The 23,568-nt window shown below is 40.2% G+C and overlaps 2 protein-coding genes and 1 long non-coding RNA gene across 3 annotated transcripts; all 3 read left to right on the forward strand.

The window, feature by feature from the left end:
- Positions 1-292: 292 nt before the first annotated feature.
- Positions 293-2,486, forward strand: LOC148195327 (uncharacterized). The gene is made up of 2 exons (XR_015780624.1): positions 293-377; positions 2,207-2,486. It is a non-coding gene; the product is annotated as an uncharacterized LOC148195327 (long non-coding RNA).
- A 13,111-nt stretch (positions 2,487-15,597) lies between these two features.
- On the forward strand, positions 15,598-16,071 carry LOC148195328 (small ribosomal subunit protein uS2-like). The gene is made up of 2 exons (XM_088095160.1): positions 15,598-15,748; positions 15,827-16,071. The coding sequence occupies exons 1-2, from the start codon at positions 15,598-15,600 to the stop codon at positions 16,069-16,071; spliced, it is 396 nt and encodes a 131-aa protein (XP_087951286.1).
- Positions 16,072-18,779: 2,708 nt separating this feature from the next.
- On the forward strand, positions 18,780-20,144 carry LOC148195329 (uncharacterized). The gene is made up of 3 exons (XM_088094944.1): positions 18,780-19,430; positions 19,514-19,636; positions 19,722-20,144. The coding sequence occupies exons 1-3, from the start codon at positions 18,795-18,797 to the stop codon at positions 20,142-20,144; spliced, it is 1,182 nt and encodes a 393-aa protein (XP_087951070.1). The 5' UTR covers positions 18,780-18,794.
- The last annotated feature ends 3,424 nt before the right edge of the window (positions 20,145-23,568 follow it).

The raw sequence follows: 23,568 nt of genomic DNA on the forward strand, positions 1-23,568 counted from the left end.
CACCTGCACACTCATTCATCTTCTTCCTCAGAAAACCAAACTCTTCATTTTCTCCAAATTTCTCTCTAAGAATCCTTAACTTCTCTCTATCAGAAAACTCACGTTTCCTCTCTGATCACAATTGCAGCACCATAGGAATGTTAGTACTGCTGTGATCTCCATTTTGGACCAACCAGAAACTGAATCCAATCTGGTAAGCCTTCTTACTGTATTTCGTTCTTAGGTTTCTGGAAGAATAGAGTTTTAGTGCATGCAAGTATGTAGTCTCAGAGTTCTGCAAATTTTGATTAGATTTGTTTTGGAAGAATCAAGAATATAATAGAAGCATAGTTGGATAAAGCCATTTTCATCTAGGACAAGTTGGAACTTCAATCCGGGTAAGGGAAGCTTATATGTTTAATTCATACTGCTTGATTTTATAATCTGAGTTGCATGTATATGAAATCTGATATTTGAGCCTTATGAACGTTTACTGATATGAGATATAAATTCTGGTTCATTTGCATGTTGTTTTGGATACGCATGAAAGATGTGTGAATGTTATAGAGTTGGAATGATTAGATCGATTGAATCTGTCATGAATGAACACTGCTTAATTGTATTATATATGTTGTTGCTGATTTTTGATTTAAATGTATATTGATTTGATTCTGTATAAATGGAGTATGGTGATTGTATATTTGGAATGATCCAAATGTTGAAATCTGTATGATTTGATGTATTAAATCTGAAAGGAAAGTTGTCAAGTTCATAAAAATCGAAATCTGGAAAATTCTGTTAAGAGTTGAGAAATCTGGTCTCTGTACTGATAAAGGACGTTCGTCCCTGTACGGTCTTAAACCGTTCGGTTTTCAGTTAAGCTTACTTAGACTAGAATTCTTTCATTTGGAAAGAATTCTGCCCGAGAATGAGCGTCCCTAGTTGATGATCTGAGCGTTCGTCTAGCTCAGTAATATTTAAATATTTAAAACTTTATAAATGAGTGACGTTCGGCCTTAAGTAGAGCGTCCGTCCTTAATAACGTTCGTCCTAAATGAAGTTCGACCTTCTGTTGAACGTTCGTCTACAGAGCGTTCGTTTCTATATTGAACGTTCGTTCATAACTGGTGTTCGGTCATATACCTAAACGTTCGTCCTACCCAACGTTCGGTTTATACCAACGTTCGTTCTGATTGTGCTCGGTCATTGACTTAGCGTTCGTTCCAAAGCGGGGTTCGGTTTCTAAACTGAACGCTCGTCCCTATTATTGAATTTTGAGCGAACATAACTGGCGTTCGTCCAAATTGTTAAATTACGTTCGTACTTGGACTGCCAGTGCTGTTCTTCTGAAATCAATTATATTGCTGGTGTATCTAAACACTTATCACTGGTTTTATTCCTTGGGTTCTATCTAGATTCTTTACACTTAAAATCTTTCAATGTATTATTCATCTCTTCTAAAGATCAGTATTTTCAAATTATCAAGAGTTGAAGCATATTAAGTGAATAAATGACTCGTTTCTTTTGTCCAGAAACGTGAAATCAAAGGTTCTGTGATAAGTTCATTTTATTTGATTAAAGAATGCATGACGTTAATATTAAGAGAGTGAAATACAGAATGGAGATATTATAATTATGAAAGGATATGATGGTTGAACACGACATGATATGATTATATGATTTTGAACTTGAATGAGCGTTCCATGGAGGAGCTTCTCAGTTGTATTAAATGCTAAATTTGTAAAGTATGAACATGGACAAGTTACTGATGGCTTGGTCCATCCTGATATTCCGTGATGCTCATCTTCACGTAGAAGGGGGTAGTCATGCGTGGGAATGGCAGGAGGTCATTCGTATCCCTCACTTAGCAGGGGCGAATGATTAACCTCAAGTGGAGGTCATTCGTATCCCTCACTTAGCAGGGGCGAAGGATTAACCGCATGTGGAAGCTGATTAGGTATATCCCGGCTACCACACCACTTGGGTGCAAGGACGCCTGTAACTACATGGTTCATACAGTTCAGTACAGTCTGTTTTATATAGATTTATATGTTAAATTTTATGATTAAGTTGTTTGATGTATCTGTGAATTAAATTGTGAACTGTATGTATGTTGTATTAATTAAACAATATAAGCTTACCCTTGCAATTTTCCTGGTGCTGTTTACTGTCCATGTATAATCCGTCTTGTCAAAATGCAATGATCATCCGTTGTGGATGTGAGCAGAGGGTGATGCATCTCTTGAAGTATTACTGGAAGAAGAAAATTTGGAAGATGCAAACCTGGTTGAAGTTGAAGTAAAAGCTGAACAGTAGAGGCGCGATTCCGTAGCAGTTTTAGTCTAGTGTGTTGTGCAGTATTTTTGGCAGTTGTATATATATATATAGTTCTGCAGATCTGTTTTGTATTTATCTGAAAATTTGGAATTCTGTCAAGTGCTGGACTGTATTTTGATATTCTGTATTTAAATTCTACAGAATGGATAATCAGAACTGGTTTCTGTTTATTTTTTTTTATGAATTCTGAACACTGCAGATTTTACTGTACGTGCTGTATGTTAAGTTTTAAAATTCTGAGCTACTGTAATATTCTTAAGACTGCACTGTTTATCTCTGTAAATGTGATCAGTTCTGGTTAATGGTAATTATCATTATTTGGGATGTTACATTAGTGGTATCAGAGCAGTTTTGTTCTCTTAAGGACACTGTAGGGTTATGAGTGCACTGTGTTTTGCTGTGTGCTTATTATATGTTTAATGAGTTATTATTATTTAACTCTTGGACATAACGAACGCTCCAGCCATCTTCATGGATTACATGAACCGGATATTTAGACCCTATTTGGATAAATTTGTAGTTGTGTTCATAGATGATATTCTCATCTACTCCAAAACCAATGCTGAACATGAAGAACACTTGAGAACAGTACTAACCGTGTTGAGGGAGAAAGAGTTGTACGCAAAGCTGTCCAAGTGTGAATTCTGGTTAAAGGAGGTGCAGTTTCTGGGGCATGTGATATCGTCTGAAGGTATTTCAGTAGATCCCTCTAAAGTGCAAGCAGTGTTAGATTGGAAGAGCCCGCGTTCAGTCACTGAAGTGAGGAGTTTTGTGGGGCTGGCTGGTTATTACAGACGTTTCATAGAGGGGTTCGCCAAGATAGTGGCTCCTCTTACTAGATTGACTAGAAAGGATCAGCCATTCGCTTGGACTGATCTGTGTGAGGAACGGTTCCAGGAGCTGAAGATGAAATTGACGAGCGCGCCAGTTTTGATTATTCCAGACACGTCCAAGCCATTTGAAGTGTACTGTGACGCATCTCACCAAGGTTTGGGCTGTGTGCTCATGCAAGAGAGACGTGCAGTAGCGTACGCGTCTCGCCAGTTGAAGATTCATGAACGCAATTATCCCACACACGACCTGGAGTTGGCAGCTGTCGTTTTTGCACTAAAGATTTGGAGGCACTATTTATACGGATCAACGTTCCAAGTCTTTAGTGATCACAAGAGCCTCAAATATTTGTTTGATCAGAGGGAGCTGAATATGAGGCAAAGACGTTGGCTGGAATTTTTAAAAGATTATGATTTTGAACTGCTATATCACCCTGGGAAAGCCAACGTAGTGGCAGACGCCCTAAGCAGGAATACAGTACAAGTCTCATTGATGATGGTGAAGGAGCTGAACTTGGTGGAGAATTTTAGAGATCTAAGATTACAATTTGAATTAGGAGAGAACGTAATAAGGTGCTGTAATCTTAGAATTTCTAGTGATGTGTTTGACAGAATCTGGATGAAGCAACGTGAGGATGAAGAACTGTTGAAGATATTTGATGCACTCGGTTCAGAAAAAGCTAAGGAGTTTAATGCTGGAACGGATGGTATGTTGCGTTATTTGGGAAGAACTTGCATTCCCAATGATGGAGAGCTGAAACGTATTATATTGGAAGAAGCTCATCATAGTCGTCTTAGCATACACCCCGGTATGACTAAGATGTATCAAGATCTTAGGAAATCTTTCTGGTGGCCGGGAATGAAGAGTGATGTTGCACGCTTTGTGGCATCTTGCTTAACCTGTCAACGCGCCAAGGCTGAACACCAACGTCCAGGTGGATTGCTTCAACAATTGGAGATTCCTGAATGGAAGTGGGACAGCATTTCCATGGACTTTGTGACTCATCTGCCACGCACAGTCAAGAATCACGATTCAATCTGGGTAATTGTGGACAGATTAACTAAGAGCGCCCACTTCTTAGCCGTGAATTTGAAGATGTCAATGACAAATTTGGCTAAGCTGTACATCAAGGAGATAGTGCGTCTTCATGGAGTGCCTTCAAGCATAGTTTCTGACCGAGACACGAGATTCACATCTCGGTTTTGGCAATCTTTACAAGGTGAATTGGGAAGCAAGCTACAGATGAGTTCTGCGTATCATCCGCAAACAGATGGCCAATCTGAAAGGACCATCCAGACGTTAGAAGATTTGCTTAGGACGTGTGTCCTGGACCATTTAGGCGCATGGGATGAGGTCTTGCCACTGGTGGAATTCACATACAATAACAGTTTCCAGTCTAGCATTGGTATGGCGCCTTTTGAAGCTCTCTATGGAAGGAAGTGCAGAACGCCACTTTGCTGGTTTCAGGAAGGAGAGAATGTGCTAACTGGACCAGAACTTATCCAGCAAACTACTGATAAAGTGAAATTGATTCGGGACAGATTGAAGACATCCTTGAGCAGACAGAAATCTTATGCAGATAGGAGGAGAAGACCCTTGGAGTTTGCAGCAGGAGACCATGTATTTTTAAGGTTGAATCCAATCACTGGAGTGGGAAGAGTTGTTCGTCCAAAGAAGCTGTCTCCCAAGTTCATAGGACCGTATCAAATTCTGAAGAAGATTGGACCAGTAGCTTATGAGCTTGCTTTGCCTCCTCAACTATCAAACCTTCATCCTGTTTTCCATGTGTCTCAACTCAGAAAGTATATAGCCAATCCCTCTCATGTTTTAGAACTGGAAGACATTCAACTACAACCTGATCGAACGCTGGAGTTGCAACCAATCCGCATTGATGATGTTCGCACTAAATTACACAAGAGGAAGGATGTTCGATTGGTGAAGGTAGTGTGGGATGCCAAGAATGGAGATTCAACGTGGGAGGTGGAGAGTGCAATGAGGGACTTATATCCACACTTATTCATAGGTAAATTCTGAATTTTCGAGGACGAAAATTTTTGTAGTTAGGGAGAATGTGAGACCCTGGATAATTAGCAAATTTAATCCTGACATCACACCACTAACACACACACCACGTCACTGTTGCGGGTAATTAAAAAACCCACTTTCAACTCTGATTTTCACCTCTGCAATGCACAGAAAACTGAACCACCATCATTCTCTGCAACATTAAAAACGCACCACTCCTTACATGCACACCTGCCACTTGTCACGTTAGAAACTTACAAATCAGAATTTAGTATGCAGGTGTCAGTCTTGGACATGTTTGTTCAAGCAAACGTTACTTTAACAAAACCAAAGTGTTCTGAGAACCCTTTCACCTGCACACTCATTCATCTTCTTCCTCAGAAAACCAAACTCTTCATTTTCTCCAAATTTCTCTCTAAGAATCCTTAACTTCTCTCTATCAGAAAACTCACGTTTCCTCTCTGATCACAATTGCAGCACCATAGGAATGTTAGTACTGCTGTGATCTCCATTTTGGACCAAACAGAAACTGAATCCAATCTGGTAAGCCTTCTTACTGTATTTCGTTCTTAGGTTTCTGGAAGAATAGAGTTTTAGTGCATGCAAGTATGTAGTCTCAGAGTTCTGCAAATTTTGATTAGATTTGTTTTGGAAGAATCAAGAATATAATAGAAGCATAGTTGGATAAAGCCATTTTCATCTAGGACAAGTTGGAACTTCAATCCGGGTAAGGGAAGCTTATATGTTTAATTCATACTGCTTGATTTTATAATCTGAGTTGCATGTATATGAAATCTGATATTTGAGCCTTATGAACGTTTACTGATATGAGATATAAATTCTGGTTCATTTGCATGTTGTTTTGGATACGCATGAAAGATGTGTGAATGTTATAGAGTTGGAATGATTAGATCGATTGAATCTGTCATGAATGAACACTGCTTAATTGTATTATATATGTTGTTGCTGATTTTTGATTTAAATGTATATTGATTTGATTCTGTATAAATGGAGTATGGTGATTGTATATTTGGAATGATCCAAATGTTGAAATCTGTATGATTTGATGTATTAAATCTGAAAGGAAAGTTGTCAAGTTCATAAAAATCGAAATCTGGAAAATTCTGTTAAGAGTTGAGAAATCTGGTCTCTGTACTGATAAAGGACGTTCGTCCCTGTACGGTCTTAAACCGTTCGGTTTTCAGTTAAGCTTACTTAGACTAGAATTCTTTCATTTGGAAAGAATTCTGCCCGAGAATGAGCGTCCCTAGTTGATGATCTGAGCGTTCGTCTAGCTCAGTAATATTTAAATATTTAAAACTTTATAAATGAGTGACGTTCGGCCTTAAGTAGAGCGTCCGTCCTTAATAACGTTCGTCCTAAATGAAGTTCGACCTTCTGTTGAACGTTCGTCTACAGAGCGTTCGTTTCTATATTGAACGTTCGTTCATAACTGGTGTTCGGTCATATACCTAAACGTTCGTCCTACCCAACGTTCGGTTTATACCAACGTTCGTTCTGATTGTGCTCGGTCATTGACTTAGCGTTCGTTCCAAAGCGGGGTTCGGTTTCTAAACTGAACGCTCGTCCCTATTATTGAATTTTGAGCGAACATAACTGGCGTTCGTCCAAATTGTTAAATTACGTTCGTACTTGGACTGCCAGTGCTGTTCTTCTGAAATCAATTATATTGCTGGTGTATCTAAACACTTATCACTGGTTTTATTCCTTGGGTTCTATCTAGATTCTTTACACTTAAAATCTTTCAATGTATTATTCATCTCTTCTAAAGATCAGTATTTTCAAATTATCAAGAGTTGAAGCATATTAAGTGAATAAATGACTCGTTTCTTTTGTCCAGAAACGTGAAATCAAAGGTTCTGTGATAAGTTCATTTTATTTGATTAAAGAATGCATGACGTTAATATTAAGAGAGTGAAATACAGAATGGAGATATTATAATTATGAAAGGATATGATGGTTGAACACGACATGATATGATTATATGATTTTGAACTTGAATGAGCGTTCCATGGAGGAGCTTCTCAGTTGTATTAAATGCTAAATTTGTAAAGTATGAACATGGACAAGTTACTGATGGCTTGGTCCATCCTGATATTCCGTGATGCTCATCTTCACGTAGAAGGGGGTAGTCATGCGTGGGAATGGCAGGAGGTCATTCGTATCCCTCACTTAGCAGGGGCGAATGATTAACCTCAAGTGGAGGTCATTCGTATCCCTCACTTAGCAGGGGCGAAGGATTAACCGCATGTGGAAGCTGATTAGGTATATCCCGGCTACCACACCACTTGGGTGCAAGGACGCCTGTAACTACATGGTTCATACAGTTCAGTACAGTCTGTTTTATATAGATTTATATGTTAAATTTTATGATTAAGTTGTTTGATGTATCTGTGAATTAAATTGTGAACTGTATGTATGTTGTATTAATTAAACAATATAAGCTTACCCTTGCAATTTTCCTGGTGCTGTTTACTGTCCATGTATAATCCGTCTTGTCAAAATGCAATGATCATCCGTTGTGGATGTGAGCAGAGGGTGATGCATCTCTTGAAGTATTACTGGAAGAAGAAAATTTGGAAGATGCAAACCTGGTTGAAGTTGAAGTAAAAGCTGAACAGTAGAGGCGCGATTCCGTAGCAGTTTTAGTCTAGTGTGTTGTGCAGTATTTTTGGCAGTTGTATATATATATATAGTTCTGCAGATCTGTTTTGTATTTATCTGAAAATTTGGAATTCTGTCAAGTGCTGGACTGTATTTTGATATTCTGTATTTAAATTCTACAGAATGGATAATCAGAACTGGTTTCTGTTTATTTTTTTTTATGAATTCTGAACACTGCAGATTTTACTGTACGTGCTGTATGTTAAGTTTTAAAATTCTGAGCTACTGTAATATTCTTAAGACTGCACTGTTTATCTCTGTAAATGTGATCAGTTCTGGTTAATGGTAATTATCATTATTTGGGATGTTACAGGAAGAATACAGAGCAACAAATTCTGCACTCCAAGCCATGACAAAAACCGTGAGGTAGCTAGATGTATCTTTGTGCAGCTCTCCAAATTAATTAGTTGTTTTCTCCTCCATTCAAGAATTACGTTCCAAGCTAAAGGTGTGGCTGGACCATAAGCTGTGAGCTTTTGAAAAATTAAAAGCAAAACTTGAAGTGAAAGAACATGGAGAGTTAAAAGAAAATCTGCACCAAAACTTTTCATGTGGGCCGTGACACCACCTTAATAATACTAATTTAATCAATTTCAGCACTTCATTCTCCTGGCCGTGATATGCTTTCAAGCCTTAACTAACTTCCAAAATAAAGTGGAGAATAAAGCGTGAGTGGTGGCCCCTTTTTGGATTCCGTGTGTTTCTCTTCAATTAATGGCCAAGCCATTTGGAGATGTACGTTAGCCAAAGAAAGGTTGCGGCTCCCACTTCTATTCCAAAGCAAAATGTTGAATCTTGTAGCATCTTTGGACGTGCAAAAATATGGGAGGCCGTGTGATGTCTACATTTTTTTGTTCCAATTTATATTTTGGCTTGCCAAACTGAATGGCCATGGAATGTCTTCCAATTCATCATGCTTCTAGGAGAAATGAGTTGCCAAGTGAGCCAATATTCTACTTCAAATTTTCCATTTCAACACACAAAATAAATCAATACAGTGCAGCTTCTTCCAAGTAGATAACACAGTGTGCTCTTCCAAATGTCCTAAAAATATTTACAAAATTTTCCCTGCACTCAATAATGTAGATAATTAGACTCAGATAATTCAAATTAAGTAAAATAAGAATTTCTGATCAAATTAAGCACAATCAGTAAAAATGGGAAAATGCTGGACAATTAAGCACAATTCCCCGATTAATTCTAGTACAATAAACTAAATGAAGTGTAGAAAATAATGATTCATCACTTATGTACTAGCAGAGTCCGCTCGGCATAGATCGAGCGCTCAGCCATTCAGTAAATGGACGCTCGCCCATGGTGTCAAGGAGGGCGAACGTCTAGCCATTCAAGAGCTGGACGTTCGCCCAAGAGGGGACGTTCGCCCAAAGACTGGGCGTTCGCCCAAGGACTGGACGTCCGCCCAAGAACGAGACGTCCGCTCAAGACTGGACGTTCGCCCAAGATGGGACGTCCGCCCAGGATGGGACGTTCGCCCAAAGACTGAACGTTCGCCCAATGACTGGACGTCCGCCCGAGAATGGGACGTTCGCCCAAGATGGGACGTTCGCCCAAGATGGGACGTTCGACCATGGACCGGACGTTCGCCCAAGGACTGAACGTCCGCCCAAGAGCTGGACGCTCGCCCAAAATATGACGATCGCCCAAGGATGGGACGTTCGCCCAAGGACTGGACGCCCACCCAGGGTAACATCCCTGACCGACCACCATTCCCAACCGATCCGCACTTAGTTGATAACATTGTTAAAGCTAAATGGCACATTAAAGTCCTTAATGAAGATTAAGGTATTCTTGGGCCGTTTCGAGGCCCCCAAAAGGTAAAAGCCCATTGCGATCAGTATAAATAAAGGTCTCAGGTATGATTTCTGGACAGTTCGCTTAGAACGCAACGCATGCATGCATTATATAACGCCCTGTTATATAACTGACTTGAGCGTCGGAGTGCCTTTAGCAGGTACCCGGCCCCTCCCCAATTGGGAGTGTGGAGCAGCACTTGGAGTGGGAGGACGTCCGCCCAACTTGGAATGAAGATAAGCACCAGAAAACGTTCGTCCAGCCAGTACTGTTCGTGCGCGACCGTCCGATCTTCTACAGCGTTCGTCCGTAACCGAACGTCCGCCCGGTCTGCATCAGCTGGAGGGAAAGCGTCCGTCCGCTCGCCAACATTCGTCCGTCCATTAAAGTGTGTTTTAACAGGGTCCGTCCGGACACATCCGAAACATTTGGCGCCCACCGTGGGGCCGTGTGACTTTGGTTACCCAAAGGTGACCACGAGAAATGAGCACAGACAACCCCATCGACAGTACTTCCTAGCCGCACGACATATAGTCTCGGTCGTTCGGCCTCAACATATCCTTGGCCGGTCGGCCTCAGCATAGTCTCGGCCGTTCGTTCTCCACATTTAAGAACGTTCGGTCTTATCACAGTCTCGAACGTTCGGCCTCAACTTCTTCTCGGCCACTTGACCATACGGCCCCCATTCATGACCGTCCGACCTCAAGTATTAGCCATCCGGTACTGTTCAACCACAGATAAATTTGACATCCGCCGTCCGGCCGTTTGGCTGCCAAGGTACGTAATCTGAATTGAACCAATTGGCCTTTCAAACCCGGTGCTTAGCCAAATTTGGCCGTTCGGCCTCAACCTACTCTCGGCTGTTCGGCCTCAGCATGTTATTGGCCGCCCGGCCTTAACACACTATTGGCCGCTCGACCTCGACATATTATCGGCCTGCTCGGCCTCAGCGTATTATTGACCGTTCGGTCTCAGCCTATCCTTGGCCGTTCGGCCTCAGCGTGATCGTGGCCATTCGGCCTCCACATAATTAAGAACGTTCGGCCTCAGCATTGTCTCGGCCGTTCGGCCTCCACATATTAAGAACGTTCGGCCTCAGCATTGTCTCGGCCGTTCGGCCTCCACATATTTAAGGACGTTCGGTCTCAGCATTGTCTCGGCCGTTCGGCCTCCACATATTTAAGGACGTTCGGCCTCAGCATTGTCTCGGCCGTTCGGCCTCCACATATTTAAGGACGTTCGGTCTCAGCATTGTCTCGGCCGTTCGGCCTCAGCCTATCTTCGGCCGTTCGGCCTCGTCATGATTTCGGCCATTCGGCCTCCACATGATTAAGAGCGTTCGGCCTCAGCACAGTCTCGGCCGTTTGGCCTCAACCTGTTCTCGGCCATTTGGCCATAGCATATTTTCGACCTTACAAGGTACAAACACATCTTTCTTTAAACTTGAAATTCGCTATGTTCCCTTCATGGTGCAGGTAACCGGCAACAATGGCGACGAAGGGAAAGACCGTCCGCCCAACCAAACTCCAAGCTGGTGAAAAAGAGTGTTCCAACGAGAACAACTCTCAGCTTGGTTGGGCGACGAAGCGAAAGACCGTCCGCCCTACCAAACTCCAAGCTGGTGAAAGAGTGTTCCAACAAGAACAACTCTCAGCTTGGTTGGGCGACGAAGCGAAAGACCGTCCGCCCTACCAAACTCCAAGCTGGTGAAAAAGAGTGTTCCAACGAGAACAACTCTCAGCTTGGTTGGGCGACGAAGCGGAGGACCGTCCGCCCTACCAAACCCAAGCATGTGAAAAAGAGTGTTCCAACGAGAACAACTCTCAGCTTGGTTGGGCGACGAAGCAAAGGACCGGCCGCACGTAACTTAGCCAAATCTGGCATTCAGCAATCGACCGGCCGTCCATAACTTAGCCAAATCTGGCATTCATCAAGTGACCGGCCGTCCATAACTTAGCCAAATCTGGCATTCATCAAGCGACCGGCCGTCCATAACTTAGCCAAATCTGGCATTCAGCAATCGACCGGCCGTCCATAACTTAGCCAAATCTGGCACTCATCATCAAGAGACCGGCCGTCCATAACTTAGCCAAATCTGGCATTCATCAAGTGACCGGCCGTCCATAACTTAGCCAAATCTGGCATTCATCAAGCGACCGGCCGTCCATAACTTAGCCAAATCTGGCATTCAGCAATCGACCGGCCGTCCATAACTTAGCCAAATCTGGCATTCATCAAGCGACCGGCCGTCCATAACTTAGCCAAATCTGGCACTCATCATCAAGAGACCGGCCGTCCATAACTTAGCCAAATCTGGCACTAATCAAGCGACCGGTCGTCCGTAATCTAGCCAAATATGGCAGGCATAATCAACCGTCCGGCCATTTGTCCTCCAAGGTACACCAGTCAACCTCCATGTGGACCCGGCAATTCAGGGGCCATCTAACAAATCCCTTCACAAAATAAAAGTATGCTCGGGCTTGGGGGGCTTATGTACTAACAGTGTTGGAACAATCGGTACCGTTATAGAGTTGCGCAGCGGAATAAAATATTCGGAAAGCGTGTTACGGTCACAAATCAAGTTTTGATGGTTCGTTTTAGAAAAACAATTTTCTTAGAGAAAATTAATCAAACAGTTAACATGCGTAAAAGGTAAAGAGTATAGAGAGTAGAAAAATTGATACACTGGATTTTTATCCTGGTTCGAATCAAAAGATTCTACGTCCAGTCGTTAATCACTATAAATAGTGATTAACCTTTTTCACTAAAAATGGTTTCACATATTACAACAAATAGTGAATAAAGCAGATAAATAAACCTTCCTTCAACGAACGAACAGGAAGAAGAACACTCTGCCAACTCGAAGAGAACCGCTCCGACTATCGACAAACGAAACGCGAGCTTCTCCTATTCACGAGACCAGGCAGAGCACCTTGCTAACTCGAAGAGAGCTTGCTCCGACTATCGACACACGACACACGAGCCTCTCCTGTTCACGAGACCAAGCAAGGGAACTTGAACTATAGCTTCTGAGAACTTCCTCTGACAAACAGTATTCTGCAAGAGCTTCTGTTCAACAACATTACCTTCTGATTTCTCCAAATCAAAATATATAGCCAAGTACACTGAATGCCAAAGGACAGCTCCCAACTGCCATGAATAATCGATTATTGTAAGTGATAATCGATTATTCAAGTCCGTTACAGGTTTTCAAAAATGTGATAATCGATTATATGAAGTGATAATCGATTATTCAAGTATGACTTGTGATAATCGATTATTGCTTAATCATAATCGATTATTGCAGTTAAAAATGCAAGTTTTACAAGGTTTACAAGAATTTCCTACTACATTTAATTTCTACAACTTGCTTTTAACTAATTCTAATATCTTCTTCAACTAAAACTTCTTGTAGCATCATCAAAACAAATTTCTTCAAGATTTACCAATACTCCTTATTGGTAACAGTAAAGCCCTCTCAAAGCCGAACGGTAAAGCCCGTTCACTAGGAAGCACTCCTCGATCAAAGCAGAGAGGTAAAGCCCTCTCGATTAATGTTGAAGACCGAGAGGTAAATTCCTTTCGATTCCTGTTGAAGGACGAGCGGTAAAATCCCGCTCGGTTAATGTCGAAGGTCGAGAGGTAAAGCCCTCTCGGTTAATGTCGAAGACCGAGAGGTAAATTCCTCTCGGTTCCTGTTGAAGGACGAGCGGTAAGTCCCGCTCGGTTAATGTCGAAGGTCGAGAGGTAAAGCCCTCTCGGTTAATGTCGAAGACCGAGAGGTAAATTCCTCTCGGTTCCTGTTGAAGGACGAGCGGTAAATCCCGCTCGGTTAATGTCGAAGGTCGAGAGGTAAAGCCCTCTCGGTTAATGTCGAAGACCGAGAGGTAAATTCCTCTCGGTTCCTGTTGAAGGACGAGCGGTAAATCCCGCTCGGTTAATGTTGAAGGTCGAGCTGTAAAACGCTTTCAATTCCGCAAACGCAGCCTCCCTCAAACTCATCAGTCCTATAGTTAACCACGGCTAAAGCCAAACGCTTAACTCAGACTTTGGGGGCATAAATGTTTCGGTGGATAATTTTGGGACCGAAAGACTAACCTGTTGATGTGTCTGGGCCGCTCGCTCGCTTCCAAACTCCTGCTATTGGCCGATCGGTGTTGGCACAAACCGATCGGTCTTCCTCTTGACGTGGGAGGATGTACCTGCAAAAGGTACTCCGACGCTCAAGTTAGGCGTGTGGTTTGAAGAGCCTCGGCTCTTGGTTGAATATTTAGTCAATGATCATCGTAGCGTAGAGTGAATAGTGTATAAGTGGAACCTACCTGGCTTTTGGCCCTTCTAAGCTGATATAAGCCCAATAAAATATAAACAAAATAAGATATAAACAGATTACCTGAATATCCGGTTGGTTGTTTGTAACCACTCGGTTAATATTTTATACTGTACAATATATATAACTTAAATAAAAATAATTTACAATTTAAGACACTTTTCCTTATTTAAAAGTTGTTTGTACGGCAACTAAAAAAAACACCAAAAATCTTAAATACTTAATGAAAATGATCAACACAACTGAACGTTAAACCAACTCGTTAATTAATTGATAGAATATTATTTATCAATTAAAAAACTTGTCAATAAAACTAAAAATTAATAGTGAACAGATTTTAGAATAAAAATCAAGATTGATTTGATAAAAATATTGTCAACTCAGTTACCTTAAGTTAATAGGATGTGTTTTTATAAAAACGAAAAATTTAATCATAACTGAATACAGTACTTGGAAGGAGATGTAGAGAGAAAACGCATAAATAGAAGTAACAAAAGGGAAATAAAGGAATGGGCCTATTGGGCCAGGCTCTCGCACTATAATCCGTCCAAGAATAATAATCCTCTTACTTAGAAATCTTGAAAAATTTTGCAGGTGAAAAATGATATTTTAACACATATTTTATTTTACTTTTTTTAAAAAAATAAAAAATATTTTTTAAATCATTTTTATTTTTACGATACATATGAAGATAATGTAAATATATATCTTACTTTTACTATTTGCATTTGAGTTGAGTGTAAAATGCATCATGACATGGTCCTCGAGTTTCACCAAAGTTTGTGAAGGAAGAAAACTCAAGTCATTATCAAAATCCATGTTTTTGGCCCCATCTTTCTAATGTCATCGGATATAGTTAAGTTCAAAATGTTCCTTAAGCTACTTTTACGTCAGAACCAAGCCTACAAATTAAATACTTACCTATCAAATCTACCACATAACAACTTGACAACTAGGCCTTCATCGTAACTTAATTACCTTATTTTATTCATCAACATACATTTATTTTATTATAAATTTATTTTTATTTATGATCAATATAGAACCATCAAAAATATAATTCATATTTCCATAAAGCGTTATCCAAAGACGCCGTAAAAAAAAATTATTAAGTGTCTTCTATTCATTCAGCTATCATATTTTTATTAGTTTTGTGCAGTTCTCATAAAAACCTGTTAGGATCCTTTTTTTCTGCCATAAATTCGAACAATCAATGATACGATATTTTTAAAATATTATCTTCTTACAACAATATTTATTTGAATATAATTCTTTTAAATTTGAAATGTCATACCAGAATAAAATATGGGTTAAATATGTTTTTAGTCCCTGAACTATCAGACGATTTTGTTTTTAGTCCCTGCTCAGAACTTTGATGGTTTTTAGTCCTTATAGCTTTGAAACTCTGAGTATTAGTCCTTAAAAATGGACGGTGTTAAGTTTTTGTGAATGTGGCAAACGGCGATGCCACGTGATCACTGATCTCTGCCTTCACTCTCTGCCACGTGGGATGTTTAACTCTTGAACTGAGGTTATTTGCTGTAGTCAGAAACACTAAGGTTTTCAAGCTCTTGTTTGGGAGCTTGCGAGAGGTAACCATGGCCGCCACAACCAACGCCGCTGCCCCGCCGCGCCAGCTCTCTCAAAAGGAAGCCGACATCCAGATGATGTTGGCAGCTGACGTTCACCTCGGCACCAAAAATTGTGATTTTCAAATGGAGTGCTACATCTTCAAGCGCCGCAACGATGGTAACTAACATTTTTATATTATCTCTATCGTTATACAATAGACAACAGCCTTGTGTTGTGGTGTGGATTTGGTATTAGGTATTTATATTATCAACCTTGGTAAGACATGGGAGAAGCTTCAACTTGCTGCTAGGGTTATCGTTGCAATTGAGAACCCTCAGGATATTATTGTGCAATCTGCTCGGCCTTATGGTCAGAGAGCGGTTCTCAAGTTTGCCCAGTACACTGGTGCTCATGCCATTGCTGGAAGGCACACTCCTGGTACCTTTACCAATACTCAATACTCAGTTCAACAGTTAAACATCCCACGTGGCAGAGAGTGAAGGCAGAGATCAGTGATCACGTGGCATCGCCGTTTGTCACATCCACAAAAACTTAACACCGTCCATTTTTAAGGATTAATACTCAGAGTTTCAAAACTATAAGGACTAAAAACCATCAAAGTTCTGAGCAGGGACTAAAAACAAAATCGTCTGATAGTTCAGGGACTAAAAACATATTTATCCCATAAAATATTAATAACATTTCTCCGCAAAGCCTCCCAGATGAGCAGGACCATCCACGTATCAAATGTTGTTTACACGCGTTTGCTTGCTGCTTTCTCTCGTCATTGCCGCCATCTGACGCTGTTTTGTTTGGTCTCAACATCTGTTTCCCCAAATAAAAATAAAAATCACTTTTTTACTTGAAGATTACCGATGGTTTCAGGTATGACCAGTCTGAATTTCGTTATTTCCTCTAAAATAATTTATCTTTATCTTAAATTTAATAATTATAATTCTTTTTATTATTTTAAATATTAATTAAATAACCTGACTTATTTGTCGTCTCTAATTAAAATAAACTTAACTTTAACGCATTAACAGTCAACGGTTTCATTTTTCTTACATATGCATAACTAACTTAGTAACTAAGAGTGGTGTATATGCAAATATTTTTAATAAAATTTGGCTAATACTTGTGAATATTTATTATTTGAAAATAAATATTTTAATATTAGTTATAAATGAGTGAAATGTAAATATAGTATTAGTGAATTATTTGTAAGAAGTTAAAATTAAAATTTAATTTATATTTAATTAAAATTAATTATATTTTATTAGATAATATTTAATTAAAATAAATTTATAATTTATATTATATTTTTTCATATCTTTTAAAATTTTATAAAATATATGTAATATTAACATATATCTAAAAGTATTTTAAATATTATTTATATATATCATATTCTTATTAATAATTAGGATTACATTGAGTTGAGTCAGGCACGTATAATGTTTAAGGATGACAAAAAAATTTGTGTCTCTAGATATCCGCGGATAAAATTCGCAACGAATAGTTAATATCCACGGATATTTACTATCCGTAAGTTGCGAATAGTGAATATTTTAATATCCGCTTATAAATGAATCGAATGTGGGTATTATACTATCTGTATCCACAAATATCCGGTTATCGCAAAAAATAATAATAAAAGTTTATATTATATTATATTAAGTTAAATTTAATTAAAATTAACATTAATTTATATTTTATATTAAATTTAATTAAAATTAAATTTTAATTTATATCTAATTTAATTTATATTATATTTTTTGTAATTTTATTTTAATATTTTATAAAAATATATTTTTTTAAATATTCGTAAGTATCCGCGGGTTTTAAAATATCCGCAGATATTTTTTAAGCGGATATCCGTGTAGGTAGTGAGTAGATTTTTTTTTATCAGGTCGGGTAGCGGGTAGACACTATCCGTATCCGATCGGATTTAAAAATCTACGGATACTTATTGGCACTCGCAAATATTTTAAAAAAGTATTTAATAAATTTTTAAAATAAAACTTGAATAAAATTACAAAACATTATATAAAATATATTATAAATTAAATTAAATATAAATTAGAATTTAATTTTAATTAAATTTAATCTAATAAAATATAAATTAATTTTAATTTTAATTAAATTTAACTTAATAAAATATAAATTAAATTTTTATTTATATTCTTTTGCAAGTAACATATATTCAGATTACAAATATTATCATACCCACACTCAATGTATTTATAAGTGAATATAAAATCTCCAACGTCAATAATAAATATTCATATAGACTAACTATGAGAATTTTATTTATGGTATTCGCATACGCTACTTTTTTTGTGATATCCTTATTAATAATGCATATTAATATCAGTTTGTTTCCATCCTCAACCGAGTGTTTTGAGTCTCCATTACTTAAAGAACGTGGGGGCTATGTTATTAGATGATGAAAAGATTAATGGTGATATATGAGAAAATGAAGTAACGATCCACAATAGATTAAAAGAGTAAAATATGCCTTATGATAGGAGGAAGTGGACAAAGAAGGTGACTCCAAAATCGTAAAAGAGCTAAGATTTTGAAATGAGATTGTGTGGGTAGAAGAGGTGGTTGTAAAAGAAAAATAGTGGTTAGAATTTGATACCAAGTAGAACACGAGATGGTGCCAAAAAAACGGATCGCTAACTTTATTTATTCAAATTATTAATTTAAACTGAAAATGTAATGATTAAACTAAGGACCGCGATATTCCAACAACAGATTTTTAACACTCTTTTGACAACGCCACGTGTCGCCACCTCATTGGTTCGTTTAAATTTTTTTTTTTTAAACCTATGACCGTAACCCTTATTTTGAGTGAAAATCCTAAAATACCCCTTTCCCTTTCTCTGTTCCATTGCCTTTCCCTTTCTCTGTTCCATTGCAAACGAAGGTCCGTTCTCTTGAGAGGTCGAAGGTTGCGTTTCGTCTCGCTTCGTTCCATTTGCATCCTGTTGTCTCCGGCCAGTTTGGTCTCCTGTTATCGTGCGTAATGGCAAGTTCCGATGACGATTGTCCGACGACTAAGGTAAGTGGTTTTCCATTCCATGTCGTAGCTTGGTTATTCGGTTTGGGCATCACGTAGCATGGTTATTTGATTTGGGTTAATGTTTGGGGTTCGTATCGTTGTGTTGTGGTGCTTGGGTTATTGGGTTTCGTTGTTTTGATGATTTGATTTTGGTTTATGCAGTTGAGTGTTCGTCACACTTTTTCGACAAAGTATATATGTACTTTGAACGAACGCTTAACAAAGGAGCATCGATCATTGATTGCGACAACTCCATTTGCTTGGTTTTTAGATGTCAATGTCAATGTTAAAGTAGGTAGAAATATACTGAGTGAGTTATTGGGTAAGTGGGACGACTGTAATAGTGGTTTTATAGTTGGGAATAAAGTTTTGAATATAAATGAAAATGATATTTATTTAGGGTTGGGACTGAGTACAGATGGTGCAAACATTAACTTAAAGGAAGAGCTGGGCAATAGTGAATGTGTGAAATACATAGGCAAAGGAACAAAGGAATTGAATTCAATATACAAAATTCTAATGCGAAAACAAAAGAAGAAGATTCCTTGTTCTCATTTTTGTAGCCTTTACCTCCTGGTAGGGATAAGTGAGATTTTATTTCCAAAACGTAGCGGGAAAGTGTTTCCCGTAATGTTTAATGTTGTTGACAACTTAAGTGCTTTGGGTAGTTATTGTTGGGATAGTCTAGTTTATCGTTTTCTGTTACATAGTTTGTGCAAAGCTTCAAAAGGCTTGAAGAAAGGCAAAGGTATTTCAAACGTTTACGTCAACGGTTGTGTGTACATGCTGCAGGTAATTAATAGTATTTGATGTACTTACTTAAAATGTTATTTGAATTAAGTTTGTTACAAGTTAAGATGATTTATTTGTCTTAGGTATGGTTTTTTGAGCTGTTTGTTCCACCAAAAGGTCCTATTGATAAATTTCCACGAATATTGCATTGGATGAATATAAGTGTTGGAGACAAGTTCGTTAAACGGTGTATGGAGACAGGTTTGGTAAGTTGTTTGTTATCGAAAGTTTTGTTATGTTTTCATATATTGACCAAAGTTGTGTAATCTGTAATGTGTTGTTAAATTTCAGGTTGTTGACGATGTTTATGGTGGTCCTTCAACGAAGGATAAGGAGGAATACAGACCAACACCTAAAAGAAAGGATGCTAAACCAAGAGGAAAGAAGAAACAAAAAAGAGCTCGCAGAGAAACTTTTATGCGTGCCTTAGAGGAACAAGAATTTCTAATTGAAGAACTTAAAAGGAGGGTTGCAACTTTGGAGGCACAATTGGCTGAAGAGAAGGCAAGAAGGCAAAATAAAGATGACGTTGGACAAAGTGTGCCTCGTACAGAACCATCTGTGAACACTGGTTTTGTATCCCCTACTGACATTGACGGAAATGAACAACCTTTGAAGACGTATGTTAGGGTTGGATCACGAAGGCGTTACAAGGGAAGAGCACTTAGGACTCCATACACCGGGACCGTAGTGCTTAGAATAAAAAATGAGTGATTTGTGTATTTAGTTGATTGAAAATGTTATTTGGAAAGTAATGAAAATTGTAATCATTGTAAATAGATTAAGAAAACAATGTTCAATGTATTCGATTTGGTTCAATGAAATAAAATTTGAGTTTTGGTTTGAATTGGTCTCATATTTTATCTATTCAATACCATTGTTATTATGAGTTGTGGGTTTGTCGATTTCAGAATGTCGTAATTTTTTTTGTCTCCTAAGTTGCAGGCTTGTTTGTAACATGTTGGTGTTTGAGTGGTCATTTTGAGTAACATGTGATGTGATGTGAGTCCAAGGAGTGTGGGGTGACCCCTCATGAGTTGGGGGAGCAACCTGTGCAAGGAATGAGTGAGAGTGCTGAAAAAAGGAGCTGGTAATCGTTTACAGGACCCCTGTAAACGATTACCCGAGAGAAATTGCCAATTTGTACAGAAAGTCCAACACAGGTACTCAGTCAGGTGAACACAGGTCACCATTGGAAAAAAAAGTGACTTTTAGGCAGTTCTGCACCTGTCTGAGGCTGGTGAAGGTGTTGCAGTGGTGGGAGAGGGTGGGTGGTGATGTGATGTCAGTCCAAGGAGGGTGGGGAGACCCCTCATGAGTTGGAGGAGCAAGCTGTGCAAGGAATGAGTGAGACTGCTGAAAAAGGGGCTGGTAATCGTTTACAGGACCCCTGTAAACGATTACCCGAGAGAAATTAAGAATTTGTACAGAAAGTCCAACACAGGTACTCAGTCAGGTGAACACAGGTCACCATTGGCAAAAAAAGTGACTTTTAGGCACTTCTGCACCTGTCTGAGGCAGGTGCAGGTGTTCCAATGGTGGGAGAGGGTGGCTGGTGATGTGATGTGAGTCCAAGGAGGGTGGGGAGACCCCTCATGAGTTAGTAGAGCAACCTGTGCAAGGAATGAGTGAGAGTGTTCAAAAAGGGCTCTGGTAATCGTTTACAGCACCCCTGTAAACGATTACCCGGGAGAAATTGCCAACTTGTACAGAAAGACCAACACAGGTACTCAGTCAGATGAACACAGGTCACCATTGGCAAAAAAAGTGACTTTTAGGCACTTCTGCACCTGTCTTAGGCTGGTGCAGGTGTTCCAATGGTGGGAGAGGGTGGCTGGTGATGTGATGTGAGTCCAAGGAGGGTGGGGAGACCCCTCATGAGTTGGTGGAGCAACCTGTGCAAGGAATGAGTGAGAGTGTTCAAAAAGGGCTGTGGTAATCGTTTACCGCACCCCTGTAAACGATTATCCGAGAGAAATTGCCAATTTGTACAGAAAGTCCAACACAGGTACTCAGTCAGATGAACACAGGTCACCATTGGCAAAAAAAGTGACTTTTAGGCACTTCTGCACCTGTCTTAGGCTGGTGCAGGTGTTCCAATGGTGGGAGAGGGTGGCTGGTGATGTGATGTGAGTCCAAGGAGGGTGGGGAGACCCCTCATGAGTTGGTGGAGCAACCTGTGCAAGGAATGAGTGAGAGTGTTCAAAAAGGGCTGTGGTAATCGTTTACCGCACCCCTGTAAACGATTATCCGAGAGAAATTGCCAATTTGTACACAAAGTCCAACACAGGTACTCAGTCAGATGAACACAGGTCACCATTGGCAAACAAAGTGACTTTTAGGCACTTCTGCACCTGTCTGAGGTTGGTGCAGGTGTTCCAATGGTGGGAGAGGGTGGCTGGTGATGTGATGTGAGTCCAAGGAGTGTGGGGCGACCCCTCATGAGTTGGGGGAGCAAGCTGTGCAGATTACCCCTATAAACGATTTATGGTAATCTGCACCTGTCTGAGGCTTGTGCAGGTGTTCAAGTGGTGGGAGAGGGTGGATGGTGATGTGATGTACTTTTTGAACACTCTCACTCTCACTCATTCCAGAGCCCTTTTTGAACACTCTCACTCATTCCTTGCACAGGTTGTACCACCAACTCATGAGGGGTCTCCCCACCCTCCTTGGACTCACATCACATCACCAGCCACCCTCTCCCACCATTGGAACACCTGCACCAGCCTCAGACAGGTGCAGAAGTGCCTAAAAGTCACTTTTTTTGCCAATGGTGACCTGTGTTCACCTGACTGAGTACCTGTGTTGGACTTTCTGTACAAATTGGCAATTTCTCTCGGGTAATCGTTTACAGGGGTCCTGTAAACGATTACCAGCCCCTTTTTCAGCAGTCTCACTCATTCCTTGCACAGGTTGCTCCACCAACTCATGAGGGGTCACCCCACACTCCTTGGACTCACATCACATCACCAGCCACCCTCTCCCACCACTAGAACACCTGCACCAGCCTCAGACAGGTGCAGAAGTGCCTAAAAGTCACTTTTTTTGCCAATGGTGACCTGTGTTCACCTGACTGAGTACCTGTGTTGGACTTTCTGTACAAATTGGCAATTTCTCTCGGGTAATCGTTTACAGGGGTCCTGTAAACGATTACTAGAGCCCTTTTTGAACACTCTCACTCATTCCTTGCACAGGTTGCTCCACCAACTCATGAGGGGTCTCCCCACCCTCCTTGGACTCACATCACATCACCACCCACCCTCTCCCACCACTAGAACACCTGCACCAGCCTCAGACAGGTGCAGAAGTGCCTAAAAGTCACTTTTTTTGCCAATGGTGACCTGTGTTCATCTGACTGAGTACCTGTGTTGGACTTTCTGTACAAATTGGCAATTTCTCTCGGGTAATCGTTTACAGGGGTGCTGTAAACGATTACCAGAGCCCTTTTTGAACACTCTCACTCATTCCTTGCACAGGTTGCTCCACCAACTCATGAGGGGTCTCCCCACCCTCCTTGGACTCACATCACATCACCAGCCACCCTCTCCCACCATTGGAACACCTGCACCAGCCTCAGACAGGTGCAGAAGTGCCTAAAAGTCACTTTTTTTGCCAATGGTGACCTGTTTTCACCTGACTGAGTACCTGTGTTGGACTTTCTGTACAAATTGGCAATTTCTCTCGAGTAATCGTTTACAAGGGTGCTGTAAACGATTACCAGAGCCTTTTTTCAGCAGTCTCACTCATTCCTTGCACAGCTTGCTCCTCCAACCCATGAGGGGTCTCCCCACCCTCCTTGGACTCACATCACATCACCACCCACCCTCTCCCACCACTGGAACACCTGCACCAGCCTCAGACAGGTGCAGAAGTGCCTAAAAGTCACTTTTTTTGCCAATGGTGACCTGTGTTCATCTGCCTGAGTACCTGTGTTGGACTTTCTGTACAAATTCCCAATTTGTCTCGGGTAATCGTTTACAGGGGTCCTGTAAACGATTACCAGAGCCTTTTTTCAGCAGTCTCACTCATTCCTTGCACAGCTTGCTCCTCCAACTCATGAGGGGTCTCCCCACCCTCCTTGGACTCACATCACATCACCACCCACCCTCTCCCACCACTGCAATACCTGCACCAGCCT

Source organism: Vigna umbellata, chromosome 7 (assembly GCF_029865625.1).
Source record: "Vigna umbellata cultivar VRB3 chromosome 7, Vumbellata_1.0, whole genome shotgun sequence".
Taxonomy (NCBI): Eukaryota; Viridiplantae; Streptophyta; class Magnoliopsida; order Fabales; family Fabaceae; genus Vigna; species Vigna umbellata.

Coding starts and splice junctions, on each gene's coding strand:
- LOC148195328 (XM_088095160.1), top strand. CDS start 15,598: ATGGCCGCCACAACCAACGCCGCTGCCCCGCCGCGCCAGCTCTCTCAA. Junction 15,749..15,826: donor CTTCAAGCGCCGCAACGATG/GTAACTAACATT, acceptor ATTTGGTATTAG/GTATTTATATTATCAACCTT.
- LOC148195329 (XM_088094944.1), top strand. CDS start 18,795: ATGCAGTTGAGTGTTCGTCACACTTTTTCGACAAAGTATATATGTACT. Junction 19,431..19,513: donor GTTGTGTGTACATGCTGCAG/GTAATTAATAGT, acceptor TATTTGTCTTAG/GTATGGTTTTTTGAGCTGTT. Junction 19,637..19,721: donor GGTGTATGGAGACAGGTTTG/GTAAGTTGTTTG, acceptor GTTAAATTTCAG/GTTGTTGACGATGTTTATGG.